Source organism: Acomys minous (assembly GCF_964271855.1).
Source record: "Acomys minous genome assembly, chromosome: 9".
NCBI classification, from domain to species: Eukaryota; Metazoa; Chordata; class Mammalia; order Rodentia; family Muridae; genus Acomys; species Acomys minous.
Genome location: NC_140490.1, coordinates 45125691 through 45144838, shown reverse-complemented (window position 1 = coordinate 45144838; position 19148 = coordinate 45125691). Strand labels below are relative to the sequence as shown.

The window sequence follows — 19148 nt, the reverse complement described above, 5'->3', positions numbered from 1 at the left end:
GCCTAGGTGATGCCCCTGCAGCCCAGGTGCTGGACCAAGATCTGGTGTTTATCTTGCTAGGATAACAGTTTTGCTTTGGGTCAATCTCACTCTAATCCTCATTTTTGAACACTTGTTTGATTTGTGTGAGTGTGTACATGCGTGTATGTTTACATACATGTGGGTACCTACAGGGGCCAAAAGAGGGCATCAGATCCCCCAGAGCTGAAGCTGCGGGCGACTGTGAATCACCTGGCATGGGTGCTGGAAGCTGAACTGTGACCTTCTGTAAGAGCAGCAAGGGCTGTTGGGGGTTGAGCCTCCTTTCTCTGTCCCACTCCTCAGTTTTGAAATAGCATCAGTTATTCTGTTCCATTGTATATTAGAAGTATGTAGCTTGTTCCCACCTCACTGCGCCCCCCACAGGCTTGCAGTTAGATTGCTAGAGACTCTGCACTTACAGCTTGCAAAAAAATTGTAACTGTGAAGAGTCTGCAACTTTTTTAGAGATGGGCTAAATGCATATTGCTTTATGGCATGGGCATGAGGCTTTCCAAGGGTGGAACTGGCAAGGGGTGGACTTTTGATAGTCAGTATTGTCAACCTGGTAGGATTCACCATCACTAAGAAGACAAACTTCCAGCCGTGTCATTCAGGTGTTTCCAGAAAGGTTTAATTAAGAAGAGAAAACCCACCCTGAATGTGAACAGCAACATTCCATGCCTTAGCGTTCTGGAATGAGTGAAGAGGAGAAAGTAAGTGGACCGCCAGCGTTTAGCCCCTGCTTCCTGACTGGAGAGAACACACACAGCCAGCACTCCTGCAGCCACATTTTCCTCACCGTGATGGGTTTCATGCTCAAACGGAGGCAAACACACCTTTTCTTCTGTAAGGTGCTTTCGTCTAACATTTTTGTCCCAGCAACAAGAAAAGTAGCCCATGCACCTTTCTGCTCAGGTAGCACCAGGAGCCCCCCTGAACTTCAGGCTGATTAGTCCACATCCTGGGGCCAGAATACGAAGAGGCATCCTCCACCCCAGGCGCACATCCTTCAGATGAGCAGCACTTGGAATCTTCGAAATGCAAGGGCCAAACTTGTATGAGCAGGAGGAAGAAGCAAAGGGTGACAAGAGGCTGAAGGCTTGTGCTGGCCCACTGTGTCCATCTCCTTCGTTCCTTGTCTCCCCCTGGGCCACCTTCACCACTGCCCCAGGCAGAACTGGGTGAGGAGGTGTTCTGCTTATTTGCCCAGTTTCCTCACGGTGAGGCGGGACCATTCAGCTCAGATGCTGAGTGTGAGGCAGAGCATATTTGCAAGAGTTTGCAAGCAATCCCTGAGGCAGCCCATGCCCAGCACAGGGGGGCTCTAGCATAGACTCAGCTGTGTTCTGACACCTCACCTGCACGCTGCCCACCTTATTTTGTCTTACTTGTATTCTGTCCACTCACCTCTGCCCCATCCACCTCACTTCTGCTCCAACCCACTTCTAACGTACCCTACCTTACCTGGGACCCCAACCCAGGCCCCATTTCACTCGAGGACTCAGCTCATCTGTGCTTCCCAATGTCACCTATAAACCAGCACCCGTTTCTGGCTCTACACCTCCTTATCTCACTAAGTAGTTGTCCCTTATGCCTACCCAGTTGTCTGCATACATTGCTGTGCTGATGCCAGAGGGCTAGGATCCCGAAGGAGCATCATTGGTCTCTAAAGCTCCAGCTTCCCGAGAGGCAAACATCACCCTGAGCCCCATGACCTCTGTAACATCCTCACATCTTGAGTGCCAGCACCCCATCCTGCCATATGGCTTGGCTGCTCACGCACTACCTACAGCATCAGGGATGTAGAACTGCTCTGAAAGACAAGTCTGTGGTCCGTGCCAGTCTGTCACCTTTGTCCACATTCCACTACTAGCCACTTACTTCAAGGGGAACCCTGTCAAGAGTCAGGTTGAAGGTGCCAAAGTTACGCTAACTTGCTGATGGCCAGCATTTATTTATACTGACAAGCATGGCACCTGCCCATAGAGGGGCTGCTCTGAAACTTCATGAACCCACCATACAGGGGGTGAGGGCTGATCTCGCAATCTCTGAGTGTGGCTGTTTGGGAATGGTGGGATAAGAGGTCCCTTGCTCCTTGTCCTCAGCGGGAATAGTAGATCAGCAATGCTTCAGGAGAAGGCAAGAGTATGGAAGTGAAGCCCCAAGGAGCAGGTCCAAGTCACACAGTGGATAGATGGACAAAAGCCAGGTCAGGCCACAGACATCTCTGCTTCCCGAGAATGAGATCACACCAGGTTGGATATGATCACCCACCTGGCCTCCTTGTACCTTTGAGAGCTGGTACCATCACTCAACCTGCTCAGATGACATTTGCTTTTCAGTGGCCATTCTCCCCTGCTCTGATCCCAATGCTGGGGCTGGAGCCAGAAGCCCAACTCTTGTCTAAGACTTGCTGCGTGATCTTGGACCCATAGCTACTGTTCTCTGGGCCATCGGTCCATCCTCAGTGGTCACAGGAGTCCTTCATTCCTTCATGACTTCTAAGGTCACCCATAAAAGAACCCAGGCCAAATACAATAGTGGAAAGGACAGTAGGAGGCTCTGCTCAGGGAGTGTCGGTGCTTGCTGGGGCCTGAGGCTGTGAGGAAGCTGGTCTGTCCCCACCTGTACCCCCACAGGCAGCCGTACTCAGAGCTTCCAGCCAACACTGCTGCAGCTTCATGGAAGGGGCACTCAGCCACCAGGTCTGTGGACCCTGATGCAGCTTCCACACGTACCCTGCCTCCTGCCCCTCCTCACGGTCGGGCACCGTTACATTACAGCCAGAGAGAGGGATGGTATGCAACAGTCGGCCAGCCTGCAGGAAAGAGAGAGGGTCAGTGGGGTCTCCAGCTCATGCTAGTGGCCACCCAAACAGGCCGACATGCCCAGTCCGACACAGTGCGGCCTGTCACCAGAACAAGCTGTCCAACAGGCTCTCTCAGGTAGGTCTGGGAGGAGGCTCTTTCTGTTTCAGCAAACCTCAACAGAGGTCTTCCCTCTGTCCCAGGGTAGGTGAGGCAGAATAGCCCCTGTGACTTAGCAACATGGGTTCAGAGTGGCAGGGCAAGGCTCAGCAGTGCCCACATGTATCTGCCCAAGACGTGTGGATGAACCCAGGGGTAAATGAATGAATGGGGAGCAGGGCCCAGCCTCTGTGTCCCCTGCCTATGTCTGCTCTCACTCTGTCTTTGGGATTTTAATGTTACAGAGACCTATCTTCTATGAGAGGGGAGCAGAAGCTTTTTCTGGGCATTGGGAGAAGTTAAAGCCCGGGTCACATGGCTGGAGAGAGTCAAAGAAATGGCTCAGACCCGCCACGAGCACTTCAGGCTTGAGGCTCTGCACTGTGGTAGCAGCAAACATCTCATAGCACACAGCTCTGGGCATGAACAAGGATGGCGACACTTACCTGGCTGCCTGCCAGCAGGTCTAGCATGTGCGGATCAGACTCAGGGATGGCTGCCCATACCTCATTCCAGGCTGTCCCATCGTCCGACAGATGCAGGGTGCCACAGAGCAGGCTGGGCCGAGGACTTACAGAGGGAGGTTTCTGGAGACAGAAAAATAGATTGAGGGTTGTCTCACCTGTAGTGATCTCTTTGTACTCTGAGAAGGCTGGGGCTGGACCAGGGCCCATGCTTGGAAGGAGGTGACAACTACAGAGACGTATCTGAGGTCTGCATACGGGCTGGGGCCAGCTTTATATGGTTCTAAGGGTCGCTGGAGGCCAGTAGGAGAGTGCATGTGGTCTCAAGTAGGTCTGGGGCTGCTGGGCCCTCTTAGGATAAGAGTGAGACCATTCTAGGTTAGGACAACATCAGCATACCAAAAGGAAGCCAGGCATGGTGATAATATGTTTATAATCTCAGCATTCGAGAAGATGAGGTAGGAGGATTGCAAGTCTCGGGCAGGCCTGAGCTACATAGCAAGATGACGGATGGATGGATGGAGAGATAGTGGAGAGATAGATAGTAGGTAGGTAGAAAGATAATAGATGGTAGGTCGGTAGATAAAATTTAGCAGCAAGTACTGGAATGTAGGTCACAGAGTGAAGGGACCAAGCCTATTACACCCTCCAGACCACGTGCAGACTATATACCCCGACTCACCAATACACACATCCACATACAAACACTTTCCACATCACACACATGTGCACATCTCCTGCAGACCCTGCTTTTCCCTTTTGATGTGGCTTAGCCCTACCTACCGTGGAAACAAGACCCCTGGGCCACAAGAACATGGTTCTGACACCTCTTGCTGGAGGTGGTTCCCCCGAGACCCAGTGACCCTCCAAGGCCTTAGACCACACCCCCAGGACTCCCAGAATACACCTGAAGATCATCGAGAGTACAGAGTGTTGGCATATCAGCAGCGCCTCCCCATCAAGCCCACTGTAGCCTCAGCCTTATGCCCTTGACTTGCCAGGCAGATCTACCAGCCAGGGTGGCAGGAACTTTGACAGTTGCTGACCCTTGCCCTCTTGGACCATCCCACACCATCTTTGGGAGGGAGACTGACATTAGGCTCCAAGGAGATCACAACTGCATGCTTCAAATGGAGACAACGGAGAATGTGTGTTTTCCTGGAAATCAAAGGCTTCCTGTTTCTAAATGTCCCACTACTCCATAAATAGTATTGTGTCCTTTAAGAAAGAAGGCTGGAAAAGTGGTGGTGGTGGTGGTGGTGGTGGTGGTGGTGGTGGTGGAGGAGGAGGAACTGATGCCCCATCCTTCAACACCCCCCCCCCACAGGAGGTGCTCCATAGACCTCAATGCCCCTAGACTTGGCGGCAGTTTCATGGTGCACCCTCCAGTCAGGCCCAGAGTAGAGCTGACATGTGATTCCTGGGTGCAAATGGTTCCCAGGCCCTGGCCCTGACTAGTTCCTCAGATGTCTTTAGACATGCACATGCTCCAAGCATCTCCCCCTGATTCCAGGCTTGTGGACCACAATGAGATAGTCTTTGTCCCCATCCTGGTCCTAGGGACCAGGGACACCCACCTCTGCATTCTGTTTGAGCTCAGTGGGAGTCTCAGAGCTAGGGCTTGCAGGGACCGATGGCTCTTCCAGGAAGCACTCTCGGCACACACGGCTCTGCTTACTGTTCTCCGACTTGAACTCTGAGCACTTCCTACAGATGACCTGCAAGACAAGAAGGTGCCTTTGGCCATGCATCCTGAGTAGATGAGGAGGAAAGGCCTGCACAGGGAGGGGGAAATGCTTGCCCTGGGATGCTGGAAGCCCCATCTAAGGGCAGAGAGTGACTTTAGTTTCCTTAAGTGCCCAGGGCCTACTTTCCTTACCTAACCTAGACCACCCAGAGTTCAACAGCCCTGTGTGTAAGAAGAAAAGAACATAACCCACTTACACAAGAAGACCCACGACAACACTGCCCTCAAGAAAATGCTTATGGAGCCGAGCGTGGTGGCGCACGCCTTTAATCCCAGCACTCGGGAGGCAGAGGCAGGTGGATCACTGTGAGTTCAAGGCCAGCCTGGTCTACAAAGTGAGTCCAGGACAGCCAAGACTACACAGAGAGACCCTGTCTCGAAAAACAAACAAACAAAAAGATGTATATGAAAACCATGGGGGTATGGCTCACAAAAGTTTGCTGTTCAAGCAGAAGGGACCTGAACTCAGGTCCCAAGACCCATGTAAAAGCTGATGGCTTAGCTCTACAGTCCCAGATCTGGGGAGGCAAAGGTGGGCAGATCCTGGGGAGGCTCATTGGCCAGCCTGCCTGGATGAACTGATTAGCTCTGGTTTCAATGAGAGACCCTGTGCCCCATTCCTCCCGACCCTCTGCTCCTTAGAGCGCCATGGCACAGGCTCTCCTTTCTCTCTTCTCCTGCACCATTCTCCAAGCCCATGGGTCTTTTCTGTCTTAGCACCACCACACTTCCTTTCAGCACTCCTTTCTTTCCTTTTTCCTGGTGATATGCCTTCGGCTGACATTGCCTGGGTCACACCAACCATGGCTTTCTTACGGCCAAATGCAAGGATTATTTGGTCTCAACACCTTCAAGTCTTTGAAGCATGGATGGTCCATGACTTCCTGGATGCTCAGCCCTCTCTGAACTGAATGGCCTCTCATGCCTTCCTGACCCCATCCCTACTTGGCAATCCCATGCAGGTAGTGCCCTGGTATGTGCTGGGCCTCTGCCCACGCCACATTAGCCAGTCAGCCTGGAATCTTAGCCCTCCCCCTACCCTACCCCCAACCCTACCCCCTACCCCTACCCCCTCCCCCGCTTCAACTGCAGCCCAGGTTGAGGATAAAGCAGCCCCTACACTTGTTCCATTCCTCTCTCATTAGAGACCGCAGACTCCAGTCATCTCCCACATGCTCCTACCCCAGGTGCAATCCCTGAAACCCACTGCAAATCTCCCAGCAACACCATGTTCCTCCTGGTCTTGGTGACGTCTTTAAGCCCATGCACCGGGGCTGGAGCCGCAGCCTACAGGCTACCCCGTGCTCGCCATCTCCTCTGCTTATCTACCCAGCATGCACTCATTCTACCACACATCCAATCACCTCTCCATCCACCATGCACTCATCATCCATGTAATCAACCCACCCATCCACTGTGTCTATTTATCCATTGACCATGCATCTTCCATCTGTCCATCAATCTACCATCCCATCTATCCAGCATTGCTTAGATATTTATCCACCACCTACTGTACACCCATCACCTGCCCATCCACCCACCCACCTGTTATCTATCTATCTGCCCATCTATCATCATCCATCCAAAGATTCATTCTTTTATTCCTCCCTTTCCCCACCCCAGGGGGCCTGGTGAAATTTTATGAAAATGTGAAATTGGAGAACACTAGTCTTCATATCCTTTGAATAAACAGCTTCAAGTAACTCTGTGAGTTACATAGGTTATCTGTCTGTCTGTCTGTCTGTCCGTCCGTCCGTCCGTCCGTCCGTCCGTCCGTCCATCCATCCATCTATCTATCTAATCTCCTTCTGCTTCAATCCCTCCCCCAGATGCAACTTCAATATTCAAGTCTAAAAATACCTAAGCCATCAGCTCTTTTTTTCAAGACAGGATTTCTCTGTGTTATCTTGGCTGTCCTGAACTCCCTTTGTAGAGCAGGCTGGCCTCGAACTCACAGTGATCCACCTGCCTCTGCCTCCCAACTGCTAGGATTAAAGTGTGTGCTACCACGCTCAGCTTCATTAGTTCCTTCTTCAAGGATACTTTTAAATTCAGTATTAAGCCATGACTCCGTTGCTCATTTTCAGAAGCAAGGGCTTTGGGGTTGATGAAGAGGACTGGGGATGGTATATTTTTGGTACACCAGTCACCAGTGGCCCCTTATTGCATAATCCCATCAAGCCTTCCTCACCGTTAAAGCATTTTTCACCATGGCCAAAGCCCACCGCCTCCTGCCTCCGAGGCACCTTACATTAAGGACACTGTCATCATGTCTCTATCACAGGACAGAGACACTACATCTTCTCATGCACTTCCTGTTGGGGCACCGAGGCTCCAGTGTTAGCAGTTTTCAGCTGGAAAGAATGCTGTCAGCATCATAGTTGCTCAGAGAGGGATAGTTTCACACTCAATGGCATCTGCATCAGGGGACAATGTCTTGGTTTAAATGTGAAATGTCCTTCACAGGCTCATGAGTGAGATCCCTTGGTGGCCGGTGCTGTTTTGGAAGATTGTAGAAAGCATTGCTAGAGGAAGTGAGCCACTAGGGGTAGGGCCTGATGTTTGATAGCCTATCCCCACTTCCTGTCCACTTTCTGCTTCCTGACTGCAGCTACATCATGACCTGGTACTTCATACGCTGATTCCCATGCCTTCCCTGCCACAGCGGACTGTGTACCCTCAAACTGTGAGTTAAAATAAAGCCGCCTTCTTTTAAGTTGATTCCTGTTAAGTGTTGGGTCACAGCAATGAGAAAAGTGACTAATGCAGACAGGATCTGGAGGCAGTCTTGCAGGGCTGCTGAGTGGCTCACAGAGCCCGCCAGCAGTGCGCACGGTGACTCCCAAGAAGTGTACACCGCCCCTACACCCTGCTGCCCACCCACCCATGAGAAGACTCTGTGAGTGGCTACCTGGCCCTTGTCGGGTCCACCCCCTCCCTCCTGCCCCATGCTCACCACTCCACACAGCTTGCAGCGATACCTCCTCTTGGTGATGGAGTTGAAGGTCTCCCCACAGCTCTTACATCCAGGCTTCTCTTTGTCACGTCTTGTTTTAGAGGACAACTTTCTGGGCTCGATCTACAAGGAGACAAGTGGTCATCATTAGCTTCGGAGTGTGAGAGCAGGATGGCCCACTGTCGGGTGTGCACACAGAGTGTTAGCTAAGGATTCTGCAAGTGGGCATGCCCAGAGCAAAAGTGGCCACTGCAGAAGGGACTAGGCAGAGCTAAAGCAGCTGCCCCTCTTCCCAGCCCTTCTCCCAGGGACCACCCCAGTGCATAAGCATCATGCCATGTGCTGCCTAAAATAAGGTTTCAAGGGTCATGACAGCTTAGCCAGTGACGTTATCTGATGTGTCTGAGAAAATATCATTGTGAAGCAAAGCTAGGGCGTGGGGAGTGTTGTGAACAGGAGTCTACACAGATGGCGTCTGCTGCCAGAGACTGGAGTATCCCTGACTACAGCCCAGAGGGATCATGTAGACCCTAGATCCTGGTGGGTGTCATCCTTCACCATGTTGCATATCCATTCTGTGTTGAACAGTTGGGTACAGGCACACCGTATGCATAAACATACATGTGCCTGTGAGCCAGGCCTGCAGAAGCAACCCAGAGGGAGTGTGAGGAAACCAAGCCAGCCAAAACTGTGTCCAAACTTGACCTCTTGCTGTGTCTCCTGTGGCACTGTCTTCTTCTATTTTGTGAGACCTTGCTCCAAGGAGGCCATCCTCAGGTCTGCTGTAGCCCTGCTGCCTCTACCCTCTGCCTACTTTCAGCATGTCCATGCCCCTGTTTTTCTTGTGAGGAACTAAATGTCAAGGTGGTGGGGTTACCTGGCAACCACACAGTCCTGATGTGTGCTGGCTCTCAGGGACCTCAGGCAGAGGCCCCCAGCTTTTACTCCTAACAAGGTAGTTGAGAATGCAGGGAGCTTTGGGGGGGTCATCAGGGTACCCTGGCAGGATACTGGAGATGGAGGGAAAGCTGAGATGAGCTGTGGCCAAGAGCTCAGGCTCTGGGATCAATGGGGCTCAGTCAAAAGAAGTTCCTGAGATAAATATCTTCAAGACTGGCAGGGGCCAGGGTGGTAGGATTCTGCTTCAGTTGCTTACCTGTGATGTCATTACCTACCTGCCATGGGGGCGTGGCCCTGCCCAGGGCTATATAACAGGACAGACTCTCTTTGTGGCTTTCTCTCTCTACCCCTCTCTCCCTCTTTCTCTCTGTCTCTGTCTCTCTGGGGTACCCCTCCCCCATTTCCTTCTCTCCCCATGTTCATTTAACAAACTCCTCTACAACATAACATTTGGTACCTTATTACCTTATTATCTTATTGCCTTATATCTTATATAAAACATAAAACAGGGCTATGGGTCCCCCAGCACCTTTCATCTAGTAAGCCTCACTTGATCAGGACAGAGTGCCAATTTTTGTTTTTCTGAAACAAGGTATCTCTGTGTCAGTCTTGGCTGCCCTGGACTTGCTTTGAAGACCAGGCTAGCCTTGAACTCACAGTGATCCACCTGCCTCTGCCTCCTGAGTGCTGGGATTAAAGGCGTGCGCCACCACGCATGGCAGAGAGTGCCAATCTTTGTGTTCACATATGAGCTGACCTGAGATCCACTGTGGCCCACCCTTTGTGTGACTTGATCTCCAACCGTGCCATCTACAGCACAAGAGGGCCGGGTGGATTTTCAGGTCACATTTGATCACATAGCCAAGGCACGAGGACACAGATGTGTAGCCAAGGACAGGTCTCCCAAGCCAGAACACTTTCTTCATGGATGAGATCATCAGGGCTGACCAAAGGACCTGGCCCAGAGTTCCTGTGTACATGGTATATGGCAGGAAGTCTTGGTTTGAGACTTTCCAGGAAGTAACTGGCAAGGCAGCTCCAGCCAAAAGCATCTACAATATGCCAACATCAACCTGGAAGCTGTTCTCCATTGAGGGTCAACAGAGTGATTTCCTCAGTATGCTTCCTTTGCCAAGTTAGCTTGGTAGCTAAAGGGGACCATCCAGTAAGACAGATGTGTACCCCAGTGAGTGGCCTGTATCAAGTTGTAAATGCCCCAGCAGTCCACTTGGACAGAGACCAAGGACATCGGGTTCTATTGGAAGTAGCCAGACACCAAAGCCAAGCCTGTTCTCTCTACTCCTCTAAGGGTGATTTTCTTCTAGAGCCTAGTGGCAGGTGCTGAATGGGGCCTTATGGGAAAAGGACAGTTCCAATATGAGTGGGGAACCATTGGCTTGTGGGTGATTGAGTCAGTGCTTTGATGGCATCTTGAATGGGTCTGGAGCTCTGGAGGAGAACTTTTAGAGTCTGTGAGTGTGTGTGTGTGTGTGTGTGTGTGTGTGTGTGTGTGTGTGTGTGTGTGTGTTTACACTTCTGCTAGGAACAACTGGAGTTTCACACTTTTGTTTGTTTGAGACAGTTTTCTGTGTAGCCCTGGCTGTCCTGGATCTCACTCTGTAAACCAGGCTGTCCTCAAACTCAGAGATTCCTGCCACTGCCTCCCAAGTGCCGGCATTAACGGCTTGCGCCACCTTTTACTCATAACAGAATAAGGAAGCCTTTGAGTTCCGCAAGGGTGCTTACAAAACTTCCCAGACGGAGTCTGGCTCCTCTCAGGAAAGAGGGGCTGACAGCCTGTACATCAGAAGGCACAGGACACAAACCCAGTACACTGAAGGGATTTGCTGCTTTTCCAAGGATGCTAAGAAGCAGCATAAGTATGGCACCCATTGCCAACCCCTTATGTTTAAAAATGAAACCTTGCTTTTGAGCATCTTTCAGGTTTCCTCTGTGGTACTCAATGAAGGCCCACAGATGCCTCCGAACCATCCTGTGCTCACCAAATTCTCAGCTAAGCTCAGCTATATTCAGGGAAGGAATCAGGGGAGAGCACTTGGCCACCTTCTTCTGGAGTATCTGTTGTTGTGGAGTATCTGTTTGTTGGAAGACAGGCTGGCCCAACTTGGCTTGGTGAGGGGAAAGGAACAAGGGCACCAGAACTGGACACTGAGCTGCTGTGGGGTGAATGTTGTGAGCCTGCAGAAGGCTGTGTCCTGGGGCAGAAGCAGGAAAAGCAAGTGGGGCAGACCAGACATCAAGTATGGCCACGGTACCCAGTAGGCCTAGCGACCATGCCCCGATCCAGGAAGGCCCTGGGTGTGGTTTGAGGCCTTGACTCTAGGGCTGCCCCCCCCTGCCCCCCCCCCCCCGTCTCTTTCCAATCAAAGGAGATGGGCAGCCAGCAAGAGCAGCCTGTATTGGGTTACTGTGAAGCTTGCCTCATCTCCCTCCCAGAAGGCAGCACTGGCTTCAATCCAGAGCCAACTCCACTTCCTTCCAGCTGCATCCTCCTAATCTTGGCATTGACCCCTACTTAGCCCCAGCTGTGAGACATCCCACTTGCAGGCACCACTGCTAATGCCTCTGGGGCAGTACCGGGCATCACTGTCCCTTTAAAACAGTCTCCATGCACACTCCAGCCTCTGCCTGCCCGCCTGCAACTCCAGGAGCCTGAGGGTTTTCCTACCAGGGCCTGTGAGCTCATTGGGATTACGTGAACAACCAACAGGTGGCTTTTCTGGGCCTCGATGCCTTCGCCATCAATTGGTCACCAGCAATGCCTCCACAGGCCCACCCCGGGCTGAGGACTGGACAGTGCAGGAACGAAGCCCAAGGCATCATTTGGGAGATGGTCACAGATCCCCACCTTGGCCAAAAGATGTGAGGCTGGCTTGGGAGCGTTTCAGACTGTGTTTCTGTGGCTTGACCAGGTGACCGTGCATCTCTCTGGAAGCTCAACTACGGGGCAGCCATAAACTGACAAAATTCAGGGAAGAGACTATCAGGATTGCGTGGGTCTGGGTAAGGCCAACCTCAAATGTATACATTAGCAACTCAGAAGGTTGACACGAGGCTAGTTGCCATAAGAAGGACTTATCAGGGACCTTGGGACAAGCCATGGGGCTTCCTGAATAGAAGCAGAGCTGATAGTGAGTACAAAGGCCCAGGCGTGGTGGAGCCAGGGGAGGCCAGAACATTGCCAGTAGGTGGCAGGAAGCAGGCACAGGCAGACTAGTGCAGGAAGCCAGTGTGGTTTAGACTTCCTGACTTCCAGTTTCAACAAAGCTCATCCTTAGGGTGCCTGTCTGCCTTGCAGAGGCCAGACAGCAGCAGCATTCCAGTAAGGTTCTCTCTTCTTGTCTGCTTGCTTCTTGTTTCGGGGGTCTCCTTGTTCTTTCCTCATCATACCTCTAAAATGTGTCAGCCCTCCCTCGAGCATCACAAGCGTTCTCAGGGTTGCCTGACAAATGGCCAGCCCGCGCTCACACCTACAGAACTTGAGGATGCTGCGGTCACAGGGAAGGAAACAGCAATGTTTTCAGGCCGACCCTGACAGGTCATGGCCCCATACAATCTGTACACTGGGACTAATGTCACACCAACCCCCCCCCCTCTGTTCTCTGTCCCAGGTGACTCCGCCCACAACCTGTCCCTTGTTTGCTTCAAGGCAGCTCACCAGGCTGACCTGAGCGTATGTCTTCCTCTTTATGGGAATGAAAACCCAACAGCCATAACCTAACAAGGCCATCTTCTCAGAGCTGCAGGGCCGAGTGGCCAGCTGCTCTGAGCCCCTTTTGGGTAGCTCTTTCCTGTCTCCAGTACAAGGAGATCTGTGCTATGCATGAGCAACTGAGAGACAGAGACAGTGTGAAAGAGAGACACAGAGACAGAATGAAAGACAAAGAGAAAAAGAGGGGAGGTTTTATGGAAGTTTTGGTTTCTCTGTTATATTATGTAAACATGTTTTTGTTTTAATCCCAGGTGTGGGATATGGGATTGTCCACCGCAGCAGACTATTGGCCTCCTGTGGCTCTGAGAAAGGGTGTGGTCTTTGCCAGCTGCAGTTAGTTTAATTCTGAGGACTCTGGAGAGGAGATAAATATCAGAGCCCAGAGAGAGATGGGGGAGGGTGCAAAAATACTAGTGTTTTCCCCCTGCTTGCTCCTGGTTGCTGTTGATGCAGTGTGATGAGAAGAAGTTGGGGATAGTCCTGAAATGAAGATTTGTATTGCCCCAAAGAACCCCACTTCCCTAAACAGCAGGAAGTAGCCAAAAAGAACTAAGCCCCTTCTCCCCACTAACCTTTCTCTCCTACCTGGTGCTGGGGTGTTGGAAGGGACTGGGGTGAAAAAGGGAGAAAGAGATATAAGAGACTAAAATAAAAATAGATTTTTAAAAATACACCACCAGTGAGGTAAAGAACAGGCATACAGGACAGAACAGAACAGGGGACTGTGCCCCATGGTAGTGTCAAGAGACCCAGGGAGAAGAGCCCATGTCTGGGATGGCCTGGAAACACGTGACCTGGGTGGCCCCACTTACTCCCCTAATTCAGTAGTTCATCAGGACCCAGCAAGATGCCAGGCAGAACTATCTGTGAAGCTATGGCTCAGAGTTGTCCCAAGTACTGCTGCCATGGGTGTGTATGAATGTCAAGCCCCAAAGTGATGATGTGGCTCAGTTGCCAGTACTCGATCCACAGGAAGCATATATGTGCCTCAGCCTATTAGATGTCCCCAAATTAAAATAAAGATCCCCTTTCAAGTTCCCATGGTCAGGCATAGGAACCCTAGCAGACAGGGTTGCCTGGTCCTGAGAGAACATGCACACACACACACACACACACACACACACACACACACACACACACACACACACACCTGTCTTCCCACTGCTGTCACATGGAGCTCGTACCTCTTTACTGCACATGTTATCGAGGTGAAATTTATACACAGCAAGCTCATAAGTATCCACACAGAGATCTGATGATAACACATAGTTGTAAAATGTTCTCCAACAGGCTCCCTTGTGGCCTCCACCTCTGGTACTCAAGTCACCTGGCTACAGTCACAGCCTTACATCTGCATACTCACACCCCAGGAGGGCAAGCTGACTCCTGGATCCGGACCCTCCAGGTTGCCTTGGTCTGACCCCCTTCCCAGCACCTCCCACTCCTGCTAATACCTGGATGTGGGTCACTCACCCCATTGCTGTCAGCTACCCCTGCAGGTTCCACAGAGCTGCCACTCATGACCTGGAAGAAAATAGAGACTGAGCGTGAAGTGGTTCCCCAGTCACATGGCATATCCTGTGTAGACATTTCCTTCATCTAACTCTCTGTGCATTAAAAGGTAGTGTATTTGATGTTAGAATTCTTCAGTCCACCTACCTATGATGTCACTGCTTACCTGCCATGGGGATGTGAGCCTGCCCAGGGCCATAGAAAAGGACAGACCTCCACGTGGCCTCTCTACCTGCTCCTCTCTTTACCTTACCCCTCTCTCTCTCTCTCTCTCTCTCTCTCTCTCTCTCTCTCTCTCTCTCTCTCTCTCTCCCCCTCTCCCCCTCTCCCTTTCTGGGTACCCCTCCTCTTTTTCCTTCTCCCCATGCTCATTTAATAAACTCCTCTACAACATAACATCTGCTGCCTGGTACCTTATTATATCTTATACCTTATCTTACCGTATACCTTACAGCCTTAATTATTAAATATAACACTTGAGACAACTGGTCTAATAAATGCTGGGACTCCAAGAGCCACATCCTGAACTGAAGGCACCTGGGTGAGGCTGACTTGGCCCACCGTAATCCTGATACGGAAAAATCACACATCGTGGAAGGATGAGGTCATGGTCCCTCAGGATGTTCTCCTGATCCTTGTGATCTGTGAAGAGAATCTGTAGACATCCCAATGCTCCAAGACCATCTGACTAACAGCCGCCTGCTCTGTACCATTTGTCTCTAAGTCATTTGCCCTCAGGGAGCTCGAAGGATCCCTCCTTCCAAGAATGCTAACTTTTCCTCAAAAATACATCCAGGGAGCAGAAAAATAGGAGCAGTCAATAAGGAAGAGGCGGACACTCTGAGTGTAGGAGGCCCACCAGCTGGAGGTGGGTATAGACTGAGGAGTTGGGGCAGCCAGGTGTTCCCTCCAGATGTGCCTGGTGTGAGGAAAGCAGCCAGTGAAGGTGGGAGGAGTGTGTGTAGTGGGGAGGTGGGGGTGCACATCACTGGTCCAGAGTGCCTCTTTCCCGGAGTTTTTTCTGCAACCTCTGATGCAGCCTCTAGAGCTGCAAGCATCTTCCCTATCCAGTCTGCTCACTCTGATTTTGGGGAAGCCCCAACATGAGGGATGGCCACCCCTTCTTCCTGATCAGTTGTGTCTTCTTGTACCCCTGGGGTTACTCCACAGGGGACATGGAACAAAATACCCCTGGTACTACTAGGCTTTGAGCTGACACCTTGGGGTACAGGGCATTTGAGGAAAAAATATAACCACAAAAAGACATCCACTTAGCTGGGCGTGGTTGTGCTCTCCTGTAATCCCAGCACTTGGGAGGCAGAGGCAGGTGGATCTCTGTGAGTTCGAGGCCAGCCTGGTCTACAAAGCATGTCCAGGACAGCCAAGGCTACACAGAGAAACCATGTCTCAAGAAACAAACAAACAAAAGGCATCCACTTGCTGTTCAAAGTGGAGTGTAAGAAGGGAACCATGGCCAGGCGTGGTGGCGCACGCCTTTACTCTCAGCACTGGGGGTGCAGGTGGATCTCTGTAAGTTTGAGGCCAGCTTGGTCTACAAAAGTGAATTCAGGATATCCAGGGCTACACAGAGAAACCCTGTCTCAAAAAACTGAAACACAAACAAACAAAAACAAAAAAGGGCACTATAACCTGAGGATGTCAGTATCACGGCAGTGCCTAGAAGTCTCAATAAGCCTCTGAGACTCAGTTTTATAGGAAGAAGGGCCCTTGATGCTCATGGCTGTCTTGCTGAAGGCACAGAGATGATAAAACAGCACTAAAGGAGTGCTCCCACCACATGGACGCTAACCTGCAAGGCAGCAGCAGGTCCAGTGGGTGCCAGTGGTGCTCAGTACAGGGCGATCAGGGAACTGTGTGTTCGAGCTGTTTGCATCATACCCCTAGGCCTCTCTCCCTGGCCAACAGCTGACTCCCACTTCCCCTGTGACGCAGGCCGCTGACTCACAGTCTGGTCTGGAGACAGGCTGGGCTCCTCATCCTGGCTACAGGCACCGCTGAAGGCCTTGAAGGTCTCGCTCTTCTGTTTGTGTTTCTCCACGGTGGCCTGAATAACCTGGATGCACAGCAAAGCCACAGGGCTGTCAGAGAGCTGGGGAAGGACACTGAGCGCTCAGGGTCCAGAGGCCACAGAGCACCCCTCTCTGTCCTATCCTGACCGATGACTCTCACTCTCTGCCTTGGAGCCAACAAGACCAAAGAGACCGGCTCCAGGAAGACACCACCTAGCCCAAGGCCTCATGGCTCTCTCCTGTCCCGTCCTTGTGAAGAAGGGGCTCAGACAAGTGAATGGATGGAAAGGCTCTGCGGTACCTGAAGGCATGTATGGAGGTACCCATGGCTACAGCTTCCCTTCAGATGCCAGGACAGGCAGTGCTAGTTTTAGGGAAGAGTTCCTGGGGCACTTGGTCCCACATGAAATGGCCATGCTACAGTAACATGAGGATTGTCAGCCATATGTGGTGATGCATATCTGAAATCCCAGCCTTCAAGACACTGAGGCTGGAGGGTGGAGGGTTTGGGGCCAGTGTTGGTTTACCTAGGGAAACCCTATCTCAAAAAACACAAGAGTGGTGGTGTAGTGGAGCAGCAGGGAACCCTTGCTGAGCAGGCCCCAGGCTCTAGACTTGCTCAACAGGAGAGCAGAGAGAAGAGAGAGAACCAACTTGAGAAGCCTCACCTGGATCCATTCTTTCTTCTCTTCTTCCGTCCTACAAAGACAACATCAGTATTTTTAGCAATCCACTCTTGGCTACTCCCCTGTGTGGCTACCTAGCCACTCACTCCCTGCCTTGTAACTGCAACTCAAGGCTGCAAAGGTAGCTTCAGCGCTCAGAACACACGTGGCCTGATGGGGCCAGGCTCCTCTTACAGATCGACAGCACCCTGGGCCCTGGCAGGTGGTTACAAAACTCAGGCCATGCGTGGAATGTGACAGGCTGGACTTCCGACACAGCGCCAGTGAGAGCTCAAGCTTGGCCTTGGACGATAGTATTGTGACCTGATGGAGCAGACATACCGCACGCTGGGCAGCAGGTGCCCTCAGGAGGCGGCAACCTGCGTGCACAAAAGCCCTCGTTCCCAGCACAGTTTGCAGAAATAAGACCCAGGCTGTCAGTGTGGGACCCTGCTGATGATTTTTTTTCCCCCAAATCATTTCAGCTTAAAAATTTCTGCGTATATGTATGGGTGTAAATGCCACCTATGGAGGTCCCAGGAGTTGACTTTTTCTTTCTACCCTGCTGGTTCCACTGAAGGATGGCACGCAAGTCATTGGGTGCTTTTGGCAGCAGGTGCTTTTGCCCACTAAGCCATCTCACTGGTGCCAGTCAATAATATCGACTGGGGGTTCTGCCATGCTGGGAAATGTGTGAGATTATGGGATGAATCCTGACACACTAACTGAAAAGAGCCGAGATGCAGGCTTTTGTCCCCCTTAGATTTTTATCAAACTGACACAAGGAGGTGTTATCTAGGAAAAGGAACGTCAGCTGAGGAAGTGCCTCCATCAGGCTGCCCTGTAGGTCTGTGGGGGCATTTTCTTGGTTAATGACAGATGTGGCAGGGCCCAGTTACTGTGGGTAGCACCGCCCCTTGGTAGGTGGTCCTGGGTCCTATAAGAAAGGGAGATGAGCTGCCCGAGCCAGTAAGCAGGTTCCTCTAGTTCAGTTAACCCTTACCATGACACAGCTACTTGTAATAGTCACCTTCGAGCATGTGTGTATGCATGTTCATGTGTGTGCTTATGTGTTGAGGGTGGAGGCCGATATGGCGTGTCCTCCTCAATCACTATCCGCCTTCCTTTTTGATACAGGTCTTCTGACTGAACTTGGAGCTCATTGATTCCACTAGGGCAGCTAGAGAGCAAGCCTCAGGGATCTGCCTGTCTCCACCTCCGCAGGACTGGGATTACAACACACACTGCATGTCTGGCTTTTTATGTGAGTGCTGGGCTTCTGAACTCAGGTCCTTATGCCATGTGCCAAGCATCTTACCCACTGAGACATCTTCCCATCTTTGATCTCAATACACACACTCACATACACCCACACACTCACACTCTTACTACACACTCACCCACACCACACACTCTCACACACACACACACTCACACTACATACTCACCCACACCACACACGCGCACACACACACACACACTCACACTACATACTCACCCACACCACACACGCGCACACACACTCACACTCTCACTACACTCACCCACACCACACACGCACACACACACACACACACACACACTCACACTCTCACTACATACTCACCCATACTACACACACATCCGCCACACATTTACACACACTCACACATGCCACACATGCACATACACACTCACACACAACTCACACACACCACACACACACACCACACCATACCCCCACACAGTATATAGGAAGTTTATCTCATTCGGTAAAAGGAGCCATCTGCTATGATCTCAGATCAAAGACATTCTCGCAGCTGCAGATGCTGGTGCCATACCGAGTCTGAAGCTCCAGGGACCTTTTTCTTCCTGTTATGATGAATGTGCGTGCTGCGTTTGGTTTCACAATATCTTGCACCTGCAGGAACAAGAACACGGAACAGAGCAAATGAACGCAAGTCACCGTGTTAGCTGTTCTTTAACACAGTCTCAGGATCTCTGGTTCAGAGGTTTTACTTATTTAATTATTTCTTCTGTGGAAGTGTCAGGGTGACCCCACAGGCACTCAGATCTGTTAGGTGGGGGACACTGAGGCTCAGGGGGAGCTGTGCCTCCGGCTCTGTGTTTAAGAAGAAAGCTTGGCAAGTGTTATCTGCCCATTAGGCCTCCTTG

At 51.4% G+C, this 19148-nt stretch overlaps 1 protein-coding gene across 4 annotated transcripts in view; it reads right to left on the bottom strand.

The window, feature by feature from the left end:
* Window positions 1-630: 630 nt before the first annotated feature.
* FGD3 (FYVE, RhoGEF and PH domain containing 3) overlaps window positions 631-19148 on the bottom strand; it is a 66177-nt gene continuing 47659 nt past the window's right edge. For all 4 annotated transcript variants that reach the window (XM_084796084.1, XM_084796083.1, XM_084796085.1 and 1 more), the window contains exons 11-18: window positions 18815-18894; window positions 16998-17028; window positions 16266-16373; window positions 14261-14311; window positions 8155-8277; window positions 5029-5169; window positions 3434-3574; window positions 631-2839 (exon numbers count right to left, since the gene is read on the bottom strand). In XM_084796084.1, coding sequence (XP_084652210.1) covers window positions 2588-2839; window positions 3434-3574; window positions 5029-5169; window positions 8155-8277; window positions 14261-14311; window positions 16266-16373; window positions 16998-17028; window positions 18815-18894 — 927 coding nt within the window. In that variant the 3' untranslated portion in view covers window positions 631-2587. The remainder of the gene's footprint in view (window positions 2840-3433; window positions 3575-5028; window positions 5170-8154; window positions 8278-14260; window positions 14312-16265; window positions 16374-16997; window positions 17029-18814; window positions 18895-19148) is intronic.